Below are 21,076 nucleotides of genomic sequence, written 5' to 3' on the forward strand. Positions count from 1 at the left end.
GCAACATCTCGTGTTCCTGATTGTTTTTAAGACTAGTTGGCCTGCTGTACACATTGTAAATATATTCCTTTATTGTCATCCTATGCTTCAGTAATGGAATCAGGTGAATGTCTGAAGTTATACCTAACTTTCTATACCTAAGAAGTCATCTACAACTGTAGGTACTGTACTTAAAAAACGGGAGCATCTCTCTCTCTCTCAACAACTACAAACAGTGCTTGAATGCATGCTAATTTAGATCAATTAAACCCAGTTATGAAGTCAATTAAGGACACAAGAACACAGGAACAGCTGCAGAGCCACACAGCTCCATTCAGACTCCCGTCAGCATGTGTCCAGTCTGCAGAGTCTGCTCCTAAGCTGGGAGCAGCCCACTGGGCCAGTTAATTGATCCCATTTCCTTTCACATTACGATTGATGGACCATGCTGATGCTGCACTGGTTTTGTATTGACTGGACCGGTCTGGCATCGGCTGTCTACTGCCTGCTTCCCTGGCCATAGCAGCAGGACCAGAGTGCTGGATGGGCTGGGGGGGAATGTGACTGGTGCTCACTGTCTGTGTTTAAATATTCAGAAGCTCAGTACTGAAGATATGTCCATCGGGGCCAATGACAATGAGACAACAGCAAGGACCCGAGGCTCCGGAGTGTGAGAGTGAGCCCAAACCTCAGGTCACATGGCCTACACTACCGCGAGATTGTATTTAATTCCCCCACCTCCTCTGTGCTTGTATCAGATTCACACAAAGTTCCCTTCCAGACAGGAAGCCCAGCCCCCTCCTCTCTCTCGCTCTCAGGAAGACAAGATTAAAAAACAGGTTGGACGAGCCTGCATCGAAAAAGGAACCGTGGAGAAATGCCAGTGTTTTCAGTGTCATGTGCTGCCATTGTTTACAGATCCATATCAGGCACTTCTCAGCAGCTAGGCCTCCAGCCTCGTCCCACCCGTGTGTGGCGTTCATGCTGTCGCCAGGGTCACACTGTAATCCGCTGTACTGCATACTCTTGTTGTTGTTTAATCTCAGAGCTGTGACCCAGAGAACAAACCTGAGGAGGCAAGGGGGGTGTATTTGCACTGTGGGTTTGTCTTAGGATCCGTTTGTTGTTTTGTTAGTATTTGTTCTATGATTAACAGTTTTAAAAAACTAAAACAAAACAAACCAAGGTTAAAACATCAGGACAACTGCTTGATCATCTGGTTTATGACTTGACATCTCTCCTTGGGTCAGTTTAATCTCAGAGTGCGATGTGTTGAAAGAAGCCGACAGCCAGGCCACACTGGAGTAGACAGGATGAACCATTTGAAGAACTACATGAAACCTCTTGGTGGGTCATCAAGAACTAAGAGTCTCATGTAAACTTAATTAACCTTATCAATTCATTAAAAAAGATATACTGTAGAATACCTTTTGGATCCAGATATGTATTGGTATATCATGCATTTTATTACCACATACACCGATCAGCCATAACATTATGACCACTGACAGGTGAAGTGAATAACACTGATAATCTGGTTATCATGGCACCTGTCAGTGGGTGGGATATATTAGGCAGCAAGTGAACATTTTGTCCTCAAAGTTGATGTGTTTGAAGCAGGAAAAATGGGCAGCGTAAGGATCTGAGCGACTTTGACAAGGGCCAAATTGTGATGGCTAGACGACTGGGTCAGAGCATCTCCAAAACTGCAGCTCTTGTGGGGTGTTCCCGGTCTGCAGTGGTCAGTACCTATCGAAAGTGGTCCAAGGAAGGAAAAGCGGTGAACTGGCGACAGGGTCATGGGCGGCCAAGGTGCGCGTGGGGAGCGAAGGCTGGCCCGTGTGGTCCGATCCAACAGACGAGCTACTGTAGCTCAAATTGCTGAAAAAGTGAATGCTGGTCCATGCTGACCCCTGTCCACTGCCGAAAGCACCTACAATGGGCACGTGAGCATCAGAACTGGACCACGGAGCAATGGAAGAAGGTGGCCTGGTCTGATGAATCACAAGTTCAAGGTGTTGACTTGGCCTCCAAAGTCAGTGCAAAGTCCCCAGATCTCAATCCAATCAAGCATCTTGTTTGCTGGACAAACAAGTCCAATCCATGGAGGCCCCACCTCACAATTTACAGGATTTATGTCTTGGTGCCAGATTATTATTTTTGTCATTTAGCTGACACTCTTATTCAGGGTGACTTATATTTGTACCCATTTATACAGCTGGGCATTTTACTGGAGCAATCTAAGTGAACTACCTGTCCCACCCAGGATTTGAACGCACAACCTAACCATTACTCCACAGTGCTGCAGATACCTCAGCACACCTTCAGAGGTCTAGTGGAGTCCATGCCTCGACGGGTCAGGGCTGTTTTGGCGGCAAAAGGGGGACCTACACAATATTAGGCAGGTGGTCATAATGATATGGCTGATTGGTGTAGGTCACAAACACAGACCGATAAGTCCCGCTGTGGGCTGTTCATCAAGCGCCAAGCTGCCCACGTTAGTGACGAGGCTCCCAACTAATCCGCCCTGCACTGTCCAGTGGCTTTCATAAGTGGCTGGTGTGACATCGCGGGATCCGGCCTGCTCCTGGGGTGAACAACAGGAGGGGGGTGGAAGGAGATGGGGAGGGGGGCATGATCCAGTCATGAACATGAACAGAGCCGTTCAGTAGCATTGAATTAGTGACTTTAAGCACAAATCTCTCTCAAGGAGACTGAATTGTACATATTTTTCTTCCACTTATGTAAGAAATGCGAAGGGGGGACATATCTGTGTGTCAGCAGTTTGAACTTTCACATACTTTACATGCTTTGTGCTCATACTTTAAATATGTGTGTATGTACATGTGTATGTATGTATGTATTTTTTTATTTTCCCTGGAGAGCAGTGGGGCCCAGCCCTGGTCCTGCGGGACTCCCTGCGTCTGCCCACTGGTTTCCACTCCAGCTCCAGTTGTTGTCAGCTGCTTAACTTGAGCGAGCTGCACCTGTTGAAGAGCCGAGAAGACCTGACAAGATGATAATTTGGGACAAAAGCCCCACAGCCCCACTGGGACTCCTCCAGGGCCCAGACTGAGATGCTCGCATGCAGTTCAAACACAGGCTCGTGCCGCCCTCTCATGGTACACCGTGACATTGCAGTCACGGAAAAAGTGAAAAAACAATTGTGGCAAAACTCAAGCACAAAACCTCACAAACCGATTTAGTGTAGTGTGGATGTGGGCATAGGCAGACTGGCCATCTGGCAACAGAAGGGCCTGACTATTTGTTAGTTCAGTGGGCCTTTCGATTCCCGTGTGGGCCAGTCCTCCCGTGTGGATTCCCGGACTGCACTTCCCCAACCCGCCCCCACCCCCCCTCCTCAGAGTGGGTCAAATTCCAGGGCCGTTTGTTGGTCCCAGTCCGCCCCTGGATCTGGGAGGGCACACACCGGAGGGACAGCTGCTGTAATGGATACCCAAACCTCTCCTTCATAACTGACTTTATGACTTTGTCAATATTTTGACAAGGACCTTTATCATTATTATTATTTATCTGTTTTTTTGTTTGTTTTGTTTTTATTAAATATTCAAGCCATTTCCACATGCCCCACCTTCCTGTCTCTCACACTGAGGGGAGAGGACTGAAGTAGAGCAGCCCTGGGAAAAGCATCGTATCCAGAGTTCTGCGCATCCCAGTCAATTACAACTATGACTCTCAACAGTTCCTTGTGCACTGGTTGTCAAGATGCTTCTGCATGAAGCAGTAAAAACAAGTACAGAGAAGTGTTGCACACATGCACACAGAGACACATTATGAAGAGACAACAGATTATAAAGTCTCTGTTCCCTTTATTCTTTCTTCTCCTCTTTCTCCTCTCCACTGTCCCTCCCCGTCTCCTGTCCCTCTGCCCCACAAGCCCTCCTCCTCTTCCTCCAGTCTCAGTCTTTCTTCTCCACCTGTTTCTTCTCTATCTCCTCCTCCTCGTCCGGGGCGTCCAGCAGGCAGGTGCGGACCATGGCACAGGTGACAGCATAAGGATCGCAGTTGGCCGCAGGTCGCCTGTCCTCGAAGTAGCCCCGGCCCTCCTGGGCTACCAGGAATGGGATTCGGATGCTGGCCCCACGGTTGGCCACGCCCACAGAGAAGTTGTGGATGCTGGAGGTCTCGTGGTGGCCCGTCAGGCGTCGCTGATTGTCAAGGCCACCATGGGGGTCGTAGCAACGAATGTGGTGTGCGTGGCGTCGGCCCAGCTTCTCAATGGCCTTCTCTATGTGCCTGGAGGGAGGGGAGGATAGGAGAGGGAGAGAGTAGGATTGGAAGGAGGGTAGGGAATGGGATAGAGGGCAGCATGTGAGAGGAATAGATGGGAGTAAGGAAGAGGGAGAAATGGAAGAATGGGAGGGAGAGAGGAAGGAGAAACAAGCAAACATTAATGATTAATTACAAAACAAAGTAAAAGAAATACTGTTTTATTGGGTTAAGTATTTTACAATCAATAATAAAAATATTCAAAACAAATTTTAATACTAAAAAAAATTAAATCAATTCTTAAAATCACTTAAAAAATTTAAAATCTAACAGTGATAAACAAAATACATGAACTCAAATAAACATGTGCAATAAATCAAATAAACTTGTGATTAGGGCAATACTGCCAAATAAATCCATTAAACAAATAAACAATATGGTCAAATACATTGAAAATAACTGAAAATGCACCGGACAAACCAAAAAACAAATAAAACGATAAAAGAAAGTAAGAGAAAGAGAGAAAGAGTTGAGAGGGAGTTAAGGAAACAGAAGCTGACTTTGCTACTAGGTTCTTTTGTATGTGTAGTTGTGCAGTCGGAGCTCCCAGCTCGGGATTTGAACTGTGCACCACAGGCAGCAGCTCCACCATGTACGGAGCATTGCCCCCTCAAATTTTCATCTTGCCCCCTCAAATAAAAAACAAGAAAAACATTTTTTTCACTCGCTGACCAATCAAAAGAATTAAATTTTCAAAGTGATATATTTTCCTAATTTCTGATTGGCTGGTTCGACGATATAAAACTCTGAGACGCAGCGTGCAGTCTGTCTGTCTGTCTGATCAGTTGTCAGTGTCACTGGTTTTGCATTCTGAAACACATACATTAACTTTAGACATTAATTGTTGGTGTTTCATATCTTATTACATTTTTCTTTTTAACTTTATTTAGGGGCATTCTTGTTGTGGGGCGGTCGGTGATGGTTGATTGTGTACAGTTGCAGGACGAGGGCTTTGATAGTTCTTGACTTGGGCAACTCTGCCACATACGTGTGTCTAGCTAGCTACTAGAGTGCTTGCTGTGTGTGTTGACTGAATGAAGTTGGTTGGAAATGGTTTGCTAGACTAGACATTCCATTAGGAATATGTACAGATTTTTGGTCCCAAAGCCACGTAGCACCTCTGCTGAAGTTTCGTCAAAAGTGGTGCACCTGCTTCTCGCCCCAGCACATCGTGTTCGGCCGCTAGCTTGTCTTCACCCTTGCCGGTGTTACCGAACCGACGTAGTTGTTCAAGCAACTCGGAAGCTAGCTGAACACAAGTGCACCCTCACAGCCCATTCTTAAATCATTCCCTAAACGTATGTTTGTTCAAACCACTTGTGCATTCAATCTGAGATGGTATCGTGAAAGACCGTGGCTGGAGTATTCAGTCAACCTGGACGCAAATTTGGAAGCACACATGAAAGAGATGTTATTTTTACAAAGCGAGGGTTTACAAATTGGAAAAATGCCCTAGATAAGGATAAGGGATTTCAAAGGCATGAGTCTAGCCAATACCATTTGCAAAATGCAGCGTCATGTGCAGAAATGAAACACAGGGAGGAAAGTGGTGAGACTATCCATATCCTATCTCTTAGGGCCTACCCAGTTAGAGAATACTAGGTACTATGTCAAAAGCATAGGTGAAGTTGTGAGATTTTTAGCAGTCAACGGACTTCCCCTTCGTGGAAGCTTTGAAAGTGCTCAGGCAAGAACAAACAGCGAGGGCGATATGTCTGCTGGGCTGTTCGTGAAGCTGTTTCAATATAGCTTCGCTAGGGATCCCAAACTTTGTGAAATAACAAAAAATATCCCTAAAAAAACAAGTTTCAAGGCAAATGTTTAGTATGTTTAGGAATGGCTAAAGGAGAATCACAAAGAAAAAAGGAAAAACAAGTTTTTAAGTTAATGTATAACTATACAAATTATACAATGTCCTCCTAAGTGGGGTGGTGGCAGGTAGAAATATTGACAAGGTTAACATTTATAAAAACACAGTTTAATGTCTAATTTGTCAAATATATAAAGCATTTAAGATAGTGTAAAATTGGCCATAATAGTAATATTGTCCTTCTAAGAGAAATGTTGTATTTGTTATACACAGTAGACAAGACTTAAAGGAATAAAGGTGAAGCTTCTAATAGCCCTATATTGTACATCACATGCTATATAATGGGTAGAAAAAAATACTGCCCCCCTAACATTTCCCAAAGCCCCCTCAATCATAGCAGTCTAGAACCGGGCCTGCCCTGAACAGTGATAAGGCCCACTATACCAAATGTGAGAAGCTTATTACTGTACTGATTTTACAGAGAGGTTATGTCACCTGTAATGAGCTTATATACCTGATGAGCCCTGTTACATATGTTCACAATCAACACACACATTATCTCTCTCTCTCTCTGTCTCTCTCTCTATTACACACACAGTACATACAAACACAGAGTGAGGGGAGTGGCTGGTACTCACTGCAGCCCACCCTCGCCCCTCATGGCCTCGGTGCTGACATTGATGTGGCAGCCGGCTCCGTTCCAGTTGCCTGGGACAGGTTTGGGGTCCAGGGTGGCGATCACCCCGAAATCCTCGCACACGCGGTGCAGCAGGAAGCGCGCCATCCAGAGCTCGTCCCCCATGTCGATCCCTTCGCACGGGCCCACCTGGAACTCCCACTGAGGGCGGAGAGGGGAGAGAGGGGAAGGATGAGAGGAGAGTGGGTGGGAGAGAGAGAGATGGAGTGAAAATGGGGCAGAGGGGGAAATAATATAAATAGAGTGATAAATAAAGGGACAAATAATCAAATGATTGAAGGTCCTTCTCTGCGGGCAGACTGTACCTGTGACGGCATCACTTCTGCGTTTGTGCCGCAGATCCGGACCCCAGCATACAGGCAGGCCTTGTAGTGGCTCTCCACAATGTCCCGGCCAAAGATTTTGTCAGATCCCACTGCATAGCTGTACGGACCTGTCAATCAAAAACACAGGAGCCTCAGTTAAGCCCACCGAACCCCCCTTTATAGTCAGTCTCGCTATCTCATAATATAATTCTATATTCCATATAGTGTGTGTCCCCTGGTGTGGCAGTTTGGTACTGAGGCTTGAGTCTCACTATACAAATTACAGTTATAATGTTACATATCTATACACTTTAACTCCATGTCTACATGTAGTGTGCTAGCAGCCCAGATGTTATGTCTCAGCATCCTGCTTCCCCTGTTGTGAGGCAAGCTCCCCCCAGAGATGTGCTGTATTGCTCTTTGGTGAGATGTGCTCTGTAATGCTCTTTACCTCCCTTTGCCCCCTGGTGTGGCAGTTAGGTACTGCAGAAATGCCATGTTTTGTTTCATGGTAATCTATAATTCTCTGTTTACATTATTATTTCTTTCTTTCTTGGCAGACACATAAGTGTGTTGTCAGCCTGCTGTGCTGTGCTACACTAATGTGTCTCAGCCATCAGATTTTCACTGGGGTGAAACCTGCTTACCCCTGACTAATGTTTTGTATGTCTTTCCTGGTACCCTCCAGTTTCCCCTGGGCTGACAGTGTGGTACTGAGCCCTCATCTTTCTGCAATATCAATATATAGTCTGTGTCCTGTTGCATTAGTAATAAAGGATGCAATAATCTCAGGTATGCTTGACATGTAGCTGTTTTTATTATTCTCTCTCATACCCTCTATTATCAAGCAGTTCTTTGTTATTTTTCTCCCTTTTCTCTCCCTTCTCAGTTCATTGTAATTTGCAGTGCATACACATAATATGGCCCACCAGTGACCCTGTTTCCTTTTCTTCCAGCTGTACTGGGGCGACAGTGTTGTTGGTCGCTCCGTGGTGTCACACAGACCTTGGTGCTCAGACCTCATTCTCCTGTTGAGTGAGAATTCTTGGGATCTTCCCAGTGGACAAATCTCCTGTCTCAAGCACAGGGCACGTTGTGGCACCCGAACCCAGACCTCCTGTGGCTCTGGGTCTGGCCTTTGAATGGGAATGCCTCATGGCCTTAGGGTTGTCTGGCATGATGGTTGCCACCAAGCAGTCAGTGAGGGCTCCCTTTAGGATTTCACAGTACTCTTACCGCTGGGAGTGGTAAGTGTTTGGACAGAAGACTTGACCTCGGTCACCTGCCCTATGGCAATGATGTTGCAGTCCCTACATGGAGGAGGAGGGAGAAATTGGAAACAGGACACTCTGTGCATCACAGTGGTAGACTCACCCTGTGGCCCAGGAAAGCCATTAGGCGGCCAGCCATAGGGGTGCTTGTCTATCCCCAGCAGGCTGTACTCCTGTTCCATCCCGAACCAGGGCTGGCTCTCTCGCGCAGCATCCATCGCCTCCTTACAGGACCAGCGCAGGTTGCTCTCTGCAGGGTTAGGGTTAGAGTCAAACTGCAAACTCAAGCAGAGAGAACAACATGGGAGCTGTCAAGACTCTGGAACAGAGATACAGAAAGAGAGAAAGGAAAATGGAAAGGAAAGTCAAGACAGATGAAGTAAAAAAGAAAGAGTTGAGCTGAACATTTGCAGATGTGCTTAGTTGCAAAGAGACAGAGAGAGTAAGAGAGAGAGAAAGGCAGGGAGATGAAGACAGGGGGAGCAGCTTGCCTGCTGGCTTGCCGTTGTGCTGGAGGACCTCACACAGCACCAGCTTGTTGCGGTCGAGGGTGAATGGATCTCTGAACATGCGCACCGGGACCAGGTACAAGTCTCTGTTGGCGATCTCCGTCTGGCAGGTGCTGAATCCATCGAAGTTCCACTCTGGGATGTCTGTCGGGGGGGAGATGATCTAGAATCAGCTTCACCCTCCATGCCCCCTTTGCCCCCCCACTGAACACTGGCATATCTCTCTCTGACCCTAGGTGCTGCCTTGCTCTGCCCAGGGTGCTAATCAATACATCAGCATTCACTCCCGGCTCTGCACCTGTTTGGGTGAAGCACCTCATGATGATGATGATTCTGATACACACCTTAATACACACTTGTTTTTGTGTTTTTTAATTTTTTTATTTTACTTAACACTTTTTCTACCTCCTACCTTTTGGGTGCCACCTCATTTATGGTACCAGGAGTGTGGGTCATTCCCATTTGTGTAGCTGGGGCCACGTGTATCTGCAAATTAGTTAATTATTGCTTTTTGTGATCAACCCACTACAATATAGACAAGGAGACCCATGGAGAAGCAGATCAGGGTTTTGGAGAAACGCCCACCCTACCTGCTGAGGAGCCTGGAGGTGTGGCTCTCTCTGACACTGGGCATCATTTTTGGTGGGCAGGGCTCTTGGGAATGGCAGAGCCTCAGACAGACCACAGCAGGGATGGGGCTAAAAATGAGGGAAAGGAGGGTGGAACAGGACAGCCATAGCCCCAGCAGACCAGGAATGAGGTGGCAAAGGAGGGCAGAAGACCTCCCCAACAGCCTAGGTTCTGGTTTTGGTTTTTCCCTTTCTGCCAGCTAACTATATTATATTTGTCCTAAAGAGCAAGTTGAATACATTACTTTCATACTTTTGTATACTCGTCTTTGAACTTCATACATTTCTCGACATTTCTGCCATGGTTGGTTGTCAAAGCCTTTTGTTTTTCCACCTGAGCAAATCACTCTTCTTAACATTTCTCCCAATGCATTCTGGGAACCCAAGACCCCTCCAGCACTAGAGCAGAGCCGTAAAAGTCTCTGTGCTGCCCACCCAGCCAGACAGCCCCCTCACCCTCGATGCTCTTGGGCTCAATGTCCAGCGTCCGGGTCTTGTTCCGCAGCCCCTCCCCTGTACTATCGATCCATATGTAGGTGACCTGCACTTTGCCGTGCTGTGGCAGCTTCATGTAGTATTCCCGCAGGTGCTTGTTGAGCCAGGAGCTGTCCAACACCAGTGCCATTGCACGCCTGGGACAGGGTCAGAGAGAAGAGTTTGAGTCTGAGTTTAGGGTTATGTGGCGCTGCAGCATTGGCACTGGGGCCACATGGTTCCAATTAAGACACAGAAGTCTGTGAGTCTAGTGTTATTGGACTCCCCAGGTGCAGACTGAAATATCAGGGGGAGGTAGAATAAAACAATATCAAATTGTGTTAATTGTGTAAATGTATTTACTGCTATGGATCCACTAACTAAAGAGGCTGTGTGGGTTTGTTGTTCATGTGTGTGTGTGTGTGTTGAATACATAATCCACACTCTCACATCACTTACACTATATCTATATCTATATTATATATATATATAAAAATATAATCTGTCTGGTTTTGGCCTAGAATTGTACTTATTTGGGGCTAGTAGTGCCTTTTGATTTGTGTCAACCCTAAGGAAGTTCACGCTGTGGTGGAAGCGTGGCAGGGCTGGTAGGACATGGATGTCTTGTGTTTTGTAATATCAAAAATAGTAGCTCTTACAGACAATTTTAGTGACTGTGCAAGTAAAGTGTAATAAATACTATTTTTGTTTTGATTTGTTGGCAAATGATTTAGGTGGGAGGCTGAATACATTTATTGGTATTACGAAGTATGTAAACCAAGAGTTTAGTTTATAATGCTCTGGCCCTGGGGATTTGAAGGTCTCTAAATCTGTCCATCGCAGAGAGGGAGTGAAAGAGGTAACACATTTCAAATAAATGTACAGCCAATCTACTTTTAGCCCATGTAAATCTGGAAATCGCTCAAAAACAAGCGAGAATAAGTAAATACTTCAATAAAAGTTGTAATAATTGAAATTATACATTTAACAATGATAATATTAGTTATATGAATGGTGATAGTATACAAATATACTCTAATGTTAATTGGTATATTTGTACTGTTTTGTATCAGCTTGATTGATTGCTATTTCTGTGTAAGATAGATTGTTTGAGTCTACTTGTAAAAGGAGAGAGAAGGGAGAAGAATAATTAAAAGCATTTTGTATCTGTCGTCTCAATTATTATGAATAAATGTCATGTTATAACCAGCCATGAAACACTTCATCTGTGTGTGGGACAGCAGCTGTGCACGTTGCTCACCACTCCTTTCTTTGTGTTTAATTTTTAACCTTTGAATGTCAGAGGATAGGAAGGTCTTCAAGATCAACAAGTTTCTCCAATTTTATATAAAACCTTCATTCATACAGGGCCTACACTGTTACATGTGATCCCAGGTTAGCAGTCCCAGGTTCACCCACAGGGTATTATCTTACCCACTCAGGGACTATCACATCGAGATACAACACATTACCATACAGATCACTATTCTGGGTCTAGTTACCTATTCACAGAGCCATTCTTTGCGGATACGTCACATTTCAAGTCCAGATGCCCTATTTTTATTAAATACATTGAAATGCTTTATCATTCTGGTAGCCTTAATAAGAGCCTGAGCTGAATGCATTGTTCATTATTATTAGGGCAGTCTTAGAAGGTTCTTTCAGTTTCAGAACTTCAGAGGCTTTTTTCTCTCGGTAACTGAAACTGACAATGTTTGAATACTAAACAACACTTCTGGGCCCCTTTCCTCTTTGGAGAATGCGTGTGTGCAGTTCGCACTCCGCTGTAGCCTACACAGCAGTCCCCCGAATAAAATAATCATGTAAAATAATTTAGCAACAGTTCTGGGTGGTAAAACATTTCTTTCATGATTACAAACTGATGATTCCTTCTGAAAAATAGGGTGATGGGGCCATCAAACAAGGACATAAAATTTATAAATTTATAAAATTCCACAGAATATGTTTCTACTTATCGAATAACCTGAGAAAATATAGATGTGTGTGTGTGTGTGTATATATATATATATATATATATATATATATATATATATATATATATATATATATATATATATATATATATATATATGTATTTATTTATATAGCCTAACTGTAATGTATTTGTTCTATGGCTCAACAATAAGTTAATGCACTCATGGTTTCAAATGCTCAAGTGTATGGGGACCAATTGACTGCATCAACAGGGCGGTTGCAATGTGAGCATTCTCAATCCCCATTACAGTAAGTCATAATTATGACATTTACGTTTTTTTTTATGACATTTTTTTTTCTTTAATAGTGACAGGACGAAAAGACAGAACCTGGAGGCAGATGTACAGCAGCAAATTCTTCATCGTCTTCATCACCCTCAGCAAACATGTCCATCACCATTTGTCTTTACTTAGTCACAGTTTCAGTTTCAGGTGTGATACATGGACGGTCCTAACATCTTTACCTGTGTCTTCTCTGGCTATTTCATAGGGTCCTTTCCACTTAAGGGGGAGTTTGGCACTGAATTGCTCAGATGTTTCAGATAACACATGAGATCACTCCATGGGTTGTTATTGTACATCTCTACGTCGCTTTTCATAGTCTATCTTTTCTCTTGCTTTTCGCAGATTAAGGGTACAAACTCACGGAATTCGTTCATTCTTGACAGTGTTGGGGAGTAACGGAATATAAGTAGCGGCGTTACATAATCAGATTACAGAATTTTGATTACGGAATTTTGATTATTTGATTACAAGATTACTGATTACTTCTAGATCATTTACATGAAAGTGTACAAGTGTAAGGAAATTGTGTAAATCTGAAGGGACCCACATGTAGTATTTTTGCAACATTGTTTTTATTTTCGTGACTCTAGCCAAAGAGCAGCTGATTCGGCGCCATCGTACAGGCAGCAGAATGGAAGTAACACACCACATTGTGCCATCATAAATTAGGTTTCTACAATGTTGTGGCAACATTGTGTGTTAACAGGGATTTAACTCATTGAAGTACAGACAATTGTTCACTTTCAAAGAAAGTGCAAAATGTGTCCACCACGGCACAATGTACGGTCTGCTCTAAAGGACTCAACTTCAAATCTAAAAAAACAAACATATGCAGGTATAATTTTATTTTTTAAATGTGTGCAGCCTTAATAGACTTATACTTGACATGCAAGTAGAATATACGCATTTTAATAAAAATGATAATAAATACGATTTAATAATTACATATTTTTATGAAAGCATAGCAAAATGGCAACACAGGCATATGACAGGCAGATGGACAATGACCTGAAGCATACTGCGAAAACAACCCAAGACTTTTTTAATGGAAGAAGTGGAATGTTCTGCAATGGCCAAGTCAATCACCTGACCTGAATCCAATTGAGCAGCATTTCACTTGCTGATGGCAAAACACCCCAAGAACAAGCAGGAACTAAAGACAGCTGCAGTGCAGGCCTGGCAGAGCATCACCAGGGAAGAAACCCAGCATCTGGTGATGTCTATGGGTTCCAGACTTCAGGCAGTCTGAGCTGTTTACTTTTTGAAGATATTAAGTAAATAAACACCACTTCTTACTATTTTCACTGCAACTCAGAGTCAACTGGTAATTTTTATGCCCAGGCAACGGCCAGCCTGTGACAGTGGGGAAGCAATAAAAAAGGCAAACAGAATGCTAGGGTATATTGTCAAAAGTGTAGAATTGAGAACAAGGGCAGTGATGTTCAGACTGTACAATGCACTAGTTAGAGCTCATCTGGATACTGTGTACAGTTCTGGGCTCCACACTTCAAGAAAGATATCGCTGCTCTAGAGGCAGTTCAGAGGAGAGCAACCAGACTTATTCCAGGTCTGAAGGGAATGTCCTACTGAGAGACTGAGGACCTGAACCTTTTCACCCTGGAACAGAGGAGACTACATGGGGACTTGATCCAAGTCTTCAACATAATGAAAGGCATTGACCACATCAAACCAGAGGAGCTTTTCCAGATCAGCAGGGACACACGCACCCGGGGACACAAATGGAAATTGTGCATTCAAGACGGAAAACAGGAGACGCTTCTTCACACAGAGAGTCGTCACAATCTGAACAAACTCCCCAGTGATGTGGTAGAAGCTGAAAATTTGGGAACATTCAAAAATAGACTGGATAGGATCCTTGGATCACTTAGACATTAATGGACACCAAACAAGCACGATGGGTCGAATGGCCTCCTCTCATTTTTAATTTTTGTTAAGTCATGACATTTCTCAAGATACAGGAGAGGATCACCATCATCTTTAGGTTCACCAAACATTGGGAACTGCAGTTTCACAGGATATTGTTTGTCTCTGTACCGGAAGAAATCCTGCGCAGGGGAACAGGAAATTGTTGGTTGTCCAGCACTAGTTCGTAACAGTCGGTCATGGAAATTAGCCTTTGGATGAAGCAGCCTGGGTTCAAACCTGGTTGATCCTGACATTACAGTGCTATTAGGACATCTTTGTCCTGATAAAGGCAAAGTCAGCACACACGGTTTGTAACTTCTGTGCACACTCAGATGTCCTTTTGTAGGACCTGTATTTGTTTGAAACATTTTTGTTGGCTCTGGTCAATCACCTGTTGTGTTTCCATTTACTAAATACTAAATATTTATTTAAAAAACTATATATTTATTTTGATTTAGGATTTAATTAAATATTTAATCAAACGATAAATATTTATTTTTCAAAAATGGAGAATAAGCATTTATTTAAGTATTTATTTAAATAAATGAAATATTTATAAATGTGGAAAAAAGCACAAGGTTTAAGTTAAATGTGTGAAAAAAAGACACTAAAAAAAAGGTGTGCGCGGTTTTACATTTGGCGCCCCATAGTTCTAAGTGGTCTGGACCACTACTTGGACCACTGTTCTGTGGTCCGGTTTTCTGACTCTAACCACTTGGACTACAGAATGTTACAACCCCTTCTCCAATTACTAGTTAATGTGACGTCATTAACAAATTATGCAATTTATTTAAATGTATTAAATGTGTTTTTGAATGGATTGTGTGGGTAGTGGGCCTCAAAGCGTTATGGTGTTGATCAAGTGGGCCTCGGGATGGAAAAGTTTAGGAAGCCCTGCTCTATAACTATCTCTAAATCAATCTCTCTAACTCGTTATGTACGTCTATCTAAGTTTCCATCTCTGGCTCTCTCTCAATAAATGTACTCTACAGCGTCTAAAAATCTGTCTCCTCTCTCTAACCGTCGGAGTTGAGGAGGTTCAGAACTATTTGAAGCATTATGTGGGTTTGATACAACGACACTATTCCAAACCAGTTCGACGCTGTCAGGTGCTGGTGTGACGTAACAAAGCTGCGTTTGCAGCGATCACGTGGTTTCTGGCAAGGTGTCGCGAGGCTTTGAACCCTTGTCTCGGTGCTTCGGACGGGCAGCTGCTGCTTCGTGCGTAACGTAACTGTGAAGCAGGAGCCTTTGTTTGTTTTTAGCGTTTTATTGCGTGCACATTATCACCATATATAACTGCATTGTAACGATCTCCAGCCTCGTTAGTGCCGCGGGGAGATCGCTGCATTGTGGCTCAATTCCCCATCTCGCCGTGAGCCGAAAACCCCCCAAGTGTTACAGTATTTAAATGAATGAAATACATCTGAAGAGCCCTAACTCACACCTGCCAGCATGCATGTGATGTGGACAGTGTTATGTTTTCTTTACCCGCCATCTTTACAGCAAAGTGCAATATAAATTGAAACGTAAAACAAGTCTCGAAAACCATATGCTGTTTGGGATTGTTTTACTAAATGAACAAAACACACTCAAAAGCTTAATGTAAGCTGTGCAAGAGAAAATTGGTATATCACAGAGGATTATCTCCGGGATTGACCAGCGTAAATGTAAATTATTATGCATTATTTATTAGGCTTATTAATAACGATGATTATGATGATGGTAGCAGTATGGCCTCGGAGTCGATATATATATTTTTTTAAGCTATTTTGTTTCGCTTTTATGGAGGGTTAGGATGTGTCACGCAAGTAAAATCAAATACCTGTGTGATTGTAAAAATAAAAACATGATTACTATTCGAGATTTATTTATTAACATATGCATTTATTTATAATTACAAGGGGTGATTTTGTTTATACAGATTGCATTTTCAATGTGACAAATTATGCAAATTAGCATGACCGAAGCCCTCAGAATTATTATATTTCTTAGCTGATGCAATTATAAAGTGTGACGTACAACTGTAAAAACAGACAACATTATTTTACATACGATTACCTATATATACAGGTAGGTTTACCCTGGAGCAATGTAGGTAAATACCCTCATCGCACTGAATACAAACCCCCCAACACCAGAGTCCAAAGACCTGATTAATACTAATACACATTGCTGCCCATGGAGTTAATCTACAGTCAGGTGATAAAATTAACTTTTTTGGCCACTAGCCACTGTGTCTGGTAGAAGGAAAACACTTATTTTTAGCAGCCATAGGAAAACATCACCAAAAATGCATGAGGGTGAACATGTTAAAACGTGGCATTTATTCAGGTAATTAAACAATCACCATAACAAAAGCTAATTGCACGCCTGTGTAGACTTGCAAGTGTTATAAGGTCTTTGATCAAAACACTGCATTCTATTGAATTATAACACTTGCAAGCAGAAACAGTGTGGGAGCATGTTTCTTCTATCCAGATCCTTTTCCCTCATATGCACCTGTCTAGTCTACACAGGTGTGCAATTACATCAATCACATATGCAATAACATGGCAGCTAATGGGGATCTGTATAAACACACTAACACATGAGAAGGGGTGTTATATTGTGACACATTATTACTCTTCATACTCCTCTTCCTCTTCCCGTCTCTGGGTTTCTGCACGTCATTAAAAGGATTTCATTGGATTGGCTAGATATTCATTGTCACGGTCTGTGGTTGGGTAAAAGTATATCAGCTCTAGGAATGATGACAGACAGTGACGTCCTTTCCATCGCTCAGTACCGCACGCCAGCGCAGACGCGACGCAAACAAACCGCACGCTTCTCTTCAGCAGCATCTCCGCTGCGCAGCCAAACATGTATGTCTCATCGCAGATCGTTTCCACATAAATGAATACGTTGTAATTGATGCAACTGATGAATACTTGTCTAACACAAAAACTTTATTAAATACATATCTATGTAAAAATACACTGAAGACGTATGGACATGGCATAATGACAGCAGACCTGTCAACTGTCACGCCTGTCGTGTCAGACCCTTGTATTATTGTTTCCCGACATTAGCACGACTTTTTATTTTCACAATTTCAAATTATTTGTTTTATAAAGGAATATTTTGCAATTACAGTTGACCAACCAATGTGTTTTTCTTTTTCATTTTTTATACATTTTCATTCAATTGCCAGTTTAGCATTGTAAGCTGCAATGAAAATGCCTTAACATTAGCGTCCTTGTGGCAATGTTTTCCGGTCACAACAGCGAAATACAAAATGTATAAGATCTATCTATCTAGCTAATTGATACAACCTACTGGACTAAACGATTGGCTTTTCCTGTCCAAACCACACTCTGCGTTCCAGCAAATACAGAATAAACAGCAATAGCTGGCTGTGTATGTATCATGTGTTTGTTGCTCCTCTTTCCCTTTCTGTCATATTATAATTCTGAAACACGTTGATCCAGGTAATTAAAAAGTCAGTAATTAGGACTATGACAAGTAATTATTTTTCGACATCCTGATCACGGTGCTTACTTCTGCTTCAGCGCAGGGTAGCCACAGAGCACTTTATGAACAAGGCTGTAATTTATTTTCTTAGTCCTCCACATAATACCTAATATATGTGCAGAAAATGTCAGAAAAACTCACTGTTTTCCTTATACATCCCACGAAGGCCAACCTAGCAACCACAATTTTAAATAAATACACAAATATTGATGCAGTATCTGGATGCATAGGGGGCAGCAAATAGGAACGATTCACGCATATCGTTTCTTAAATGTGTAAAGCGAGGAAGTATTATAGCCTAGCGTATGGGTCGAAATACGGGGTGGGGGCTGGGGGGTTTAACACCCCTAATTAAGTCTTGGAACCCCGAAAGAGGTAAAAATAAAAGGGGGGTCGATACATGAATATATTGTAACCTAAAATGCGGCCCCCCTGTGTCACGGATACCCCCCCCGGCGTGTCACACTTTTTCACCGTCACCCCCCAGCTCCCACATTCTGCTGACCCCCCCGGTTGTCATTTTATATTTCGCACTCTGGCGTAGCTTATTGGGAAAATTACATTATTAATGGTTTCGTGTTTTTAATTCAGTTTTGTCTAATTTGTACTCCTTTCGGGGGGGGGGGATTTCCAAAGTCATGTTGTCCTGTCTCTGTCTTAGGTTAGTGTTTCTTGGATTGTATACACCTATTGTCTTCTGGTTATTTCAATCAGCTACTGGCTACTGGATAACATCTGCTGCCTGAAGAATGCTGACCAGCACCAAACAACTCATCAAACACTGCAACAACAGTAACAAACTTAGGTCTGTGTTAATTATGCATGTGGTACATTATTTTTGTACAGCTGGATTTTAATGAGATGTGATCACTTCGGATAGATACGACTGTAAGTGCAACCAATTGTCTATCGGAAGAAAAAGGCTTCTCCAACTCACATCGTTAGTTCTTTTCTTTACTTCATATGAGAGGAGGACTTGGGGTTAACCTGTAATTATGTTTTTGTAATAAACTTGTTACTACTTCTTGTTACTAACCCTAACCCTAACCCTTTACATCCTGATAATTTACTAAACCACTACAATAGCAAAGAAACTAGAACGCACACTCACTCACTCACTCACTCTAACTCACTCACTCACTCACTCACTCACTCACTCACTCACTCTCACTCACTCACTCACTCACACACTCACTCACTCTAACTCACTCACTCTAACTCACTCACTCACTCACACACTCACTCACTCTAACTCACTCACTCTCACTCACTCACTCACACACTCACTCACTCTAACTCACACACTCACTCTCACTCACACACTCACTCACTCTAACTCACTCACTCACTCACTCACTCACTCACTCTAACTCACTCACTCTCACTCACTCACTCACTCTAACTCACACACTCACTCTCACTCACTCACTCTAACTCACTCACACACTCACTCTCACTCACTCACATACTTACTCACTCACTCACTCACACACTCACTCTCACTCACTCACTCTAACTCACTCACACACTCACTCTCACTCACTCACATACTTACTCACTCACTCACTCACACATTCACTCTCACTCACTCACACACTCACTCACTCTAACTCACTCACTCTAACTCACTCACTCACTCACTCTAACTCACTCACTCACACACTCACTCTCACTCACTCACACACTCACTCACTCTAACTCACTCACTCACACACTCACTCACTCTAACTCACTCACTCACTCACTCTAACTCACTCACTCACTCACTCTAACTCACTCACTCTCACTCACTCACTCACTCACTCACACACTCACTCTCACTCACTCACTCTAACTCACTAACACACTCACTCTCACTCACTCACATACTTACTCACTCACTCACTCACACACTCACTCTCACTCACTCACACACTCACTCTAACTCACTCACTCTAACTCACTCACTCACTCACTCTAACTCACTCACTCACACACTCTAACTCACTCACTCACTCACTCTAACTCACTCACTCACACACTCACTCTCACTCACTCACACACTCACTCACTCACTCACTCACTCACACACTCACTCACTCTAACTCACTCACTCTCACTCACTCACTCACTCACACACTCACTCACACACTCTCTCACTCACTCACTCACTCACACACTCACTCACTCACTCACTCTCACTCACTCACTCACTCACACACTCACTCACTCACACACTCACTCACTCACTCTCACTCACTCACTCACTCACTCACACACTCACTCAATCTAACTCACTCACTCTAACTCACTCACTCACACACTCACTCACTCTAACTCACTCACTCACTCACTCTAACTCACTCACTCACACACTCTCTCACTCACTCACTCACTCACTCACTCACTCACACACTCACTCAATCTAACTCACTCACTCTAACTCACTCACTCACACACTCACTCACTCTAACTCACTCACTCACTCACTCTAACTCACTCACTCTAACTCACTCACTCACACACTCTCTCACTCACTCACTCACTCACTCTAACTCACTCACACACTCACTCTCACTCACTCACTCACTCACTCACTCACTCACTCACACACACAGATGGGTGGGTTGACTCAGATCACAGATGGACAGATCTACAGATTGAAACAGAGGCAGACATGTAAAACCCAATGAAGAAGAACAAGGACTACTACCTTGTCTGATCCGGTGAGCTGGAGACGTGCTGCTGTGTTTCACTGAGCCTGACTGGCTGTGCTGCTGCGGTGCTGGGCAGGAGCTGAGGCACCATAAATACTGCTGGGCTTGATGGGCATGGATTTATCTGCAGTGACGTCATCATACACATGGCTGGGGTAGTGAGCTGGGGGCATGTGATGCTGGGATGATTTTTGTTTTTGCTTTTTTTGTTTCTTGGTTGGGGTGTTCTACATAGTGACCAGCGAAATTACTGAACAATGGATTTGCCCATGTTTAACTATCTATCTATCTATCTATCTATCTGCAGCTGGACAAGACCTGTTAAAATCATAATAAAATAAATGTAACCACAGCCAATCAGGACTTCAACCAGTGTTTCAGTCAGCCATACCCCGGGTTATAAACCCCGACATACTTGGTGTTGGGGCTAAGCTTTTCACATAGAAGCTGTTCGGAAGAATGAGGTCATAGCATCAGAGAGAGTGGACAGCTAGGCCTCTACAATGAGAACTAACTCTGAGCACACTGCATGAGAGACTTAAACACCCCCCTGGAACAAGCATTCAAAACCACATGCATGAACAAATAAAACCCTGAAGACCCGAGGAGGACAGTCAGTAAAAAGTTTTGAGATTTAAAGTCAAAATAAACTTTTGAGAAAAAAAGTCAAAATAAACTTTTGAGAAAAAAAGTTGAAA

The 21,076-nt window shown here is 43.2% G+C and overlaps 1 protein-coding gene across 2 annotated transcripts; it reads right to left on the reverse strand.

Annotated features, from left to right (window-relative positions):
• Window positions 1-3,789: 3,789 nt before the first annotated feature.
• LOC136758678 (glutamine synthetase) lies at window positions 3,790-20,474 on the reverse strand. Of its 2 annotated transcripts, none has more exons than XM_066713248.1 (7): window positions 20,375-20,474; window positions 9,947-10,122; window positions 8,844-9,005; window positions 8,456-8,602; window positions 7,082-7,209; window positions 6,718-6,917; window positions 3,790-4,236 (listed from the first exon to the last, which is right to left on the reverse strand). In XM_066713248.1, the coding sequence occupies exons 1-7, from the start codon at window positions 20,467-20,469 to the stop codon at window positions 3,900-3,902; spliced, it is 1,245 nt and encodes a 414-aa protein (XP_066569345.1). In that variant the 5' UTR covers window positions 20,470-20,474; the 3' UTR covers window positions 3,790-3,899. The 2 variants fall into 2 exon arrangements, with proteins under 2 accessions (XP_066569345.1, XP_066569346.1); XM_066713249.1 differs by having other exon boundaries at window positions 20,372-20,460.
• Window positions 20,475-21,076: the final 602 nt, after the last annotated feature.

Source organism: Amia ocellicauda, chromosome 9, assembly GCF_036373705.1.
Source record: "Amia ocellicauda isolate fAmiCal2 chromosome 9, fAmiCal2.hap1, whole genome shotgun sequence".
NCBI classification, from domain to species: domain Eukaryota; kingdom Metazoa; phylum Chordata; class Actinopteri; order Amiiformes; family Amiidae; genus Amia; species Amia ocellicauda.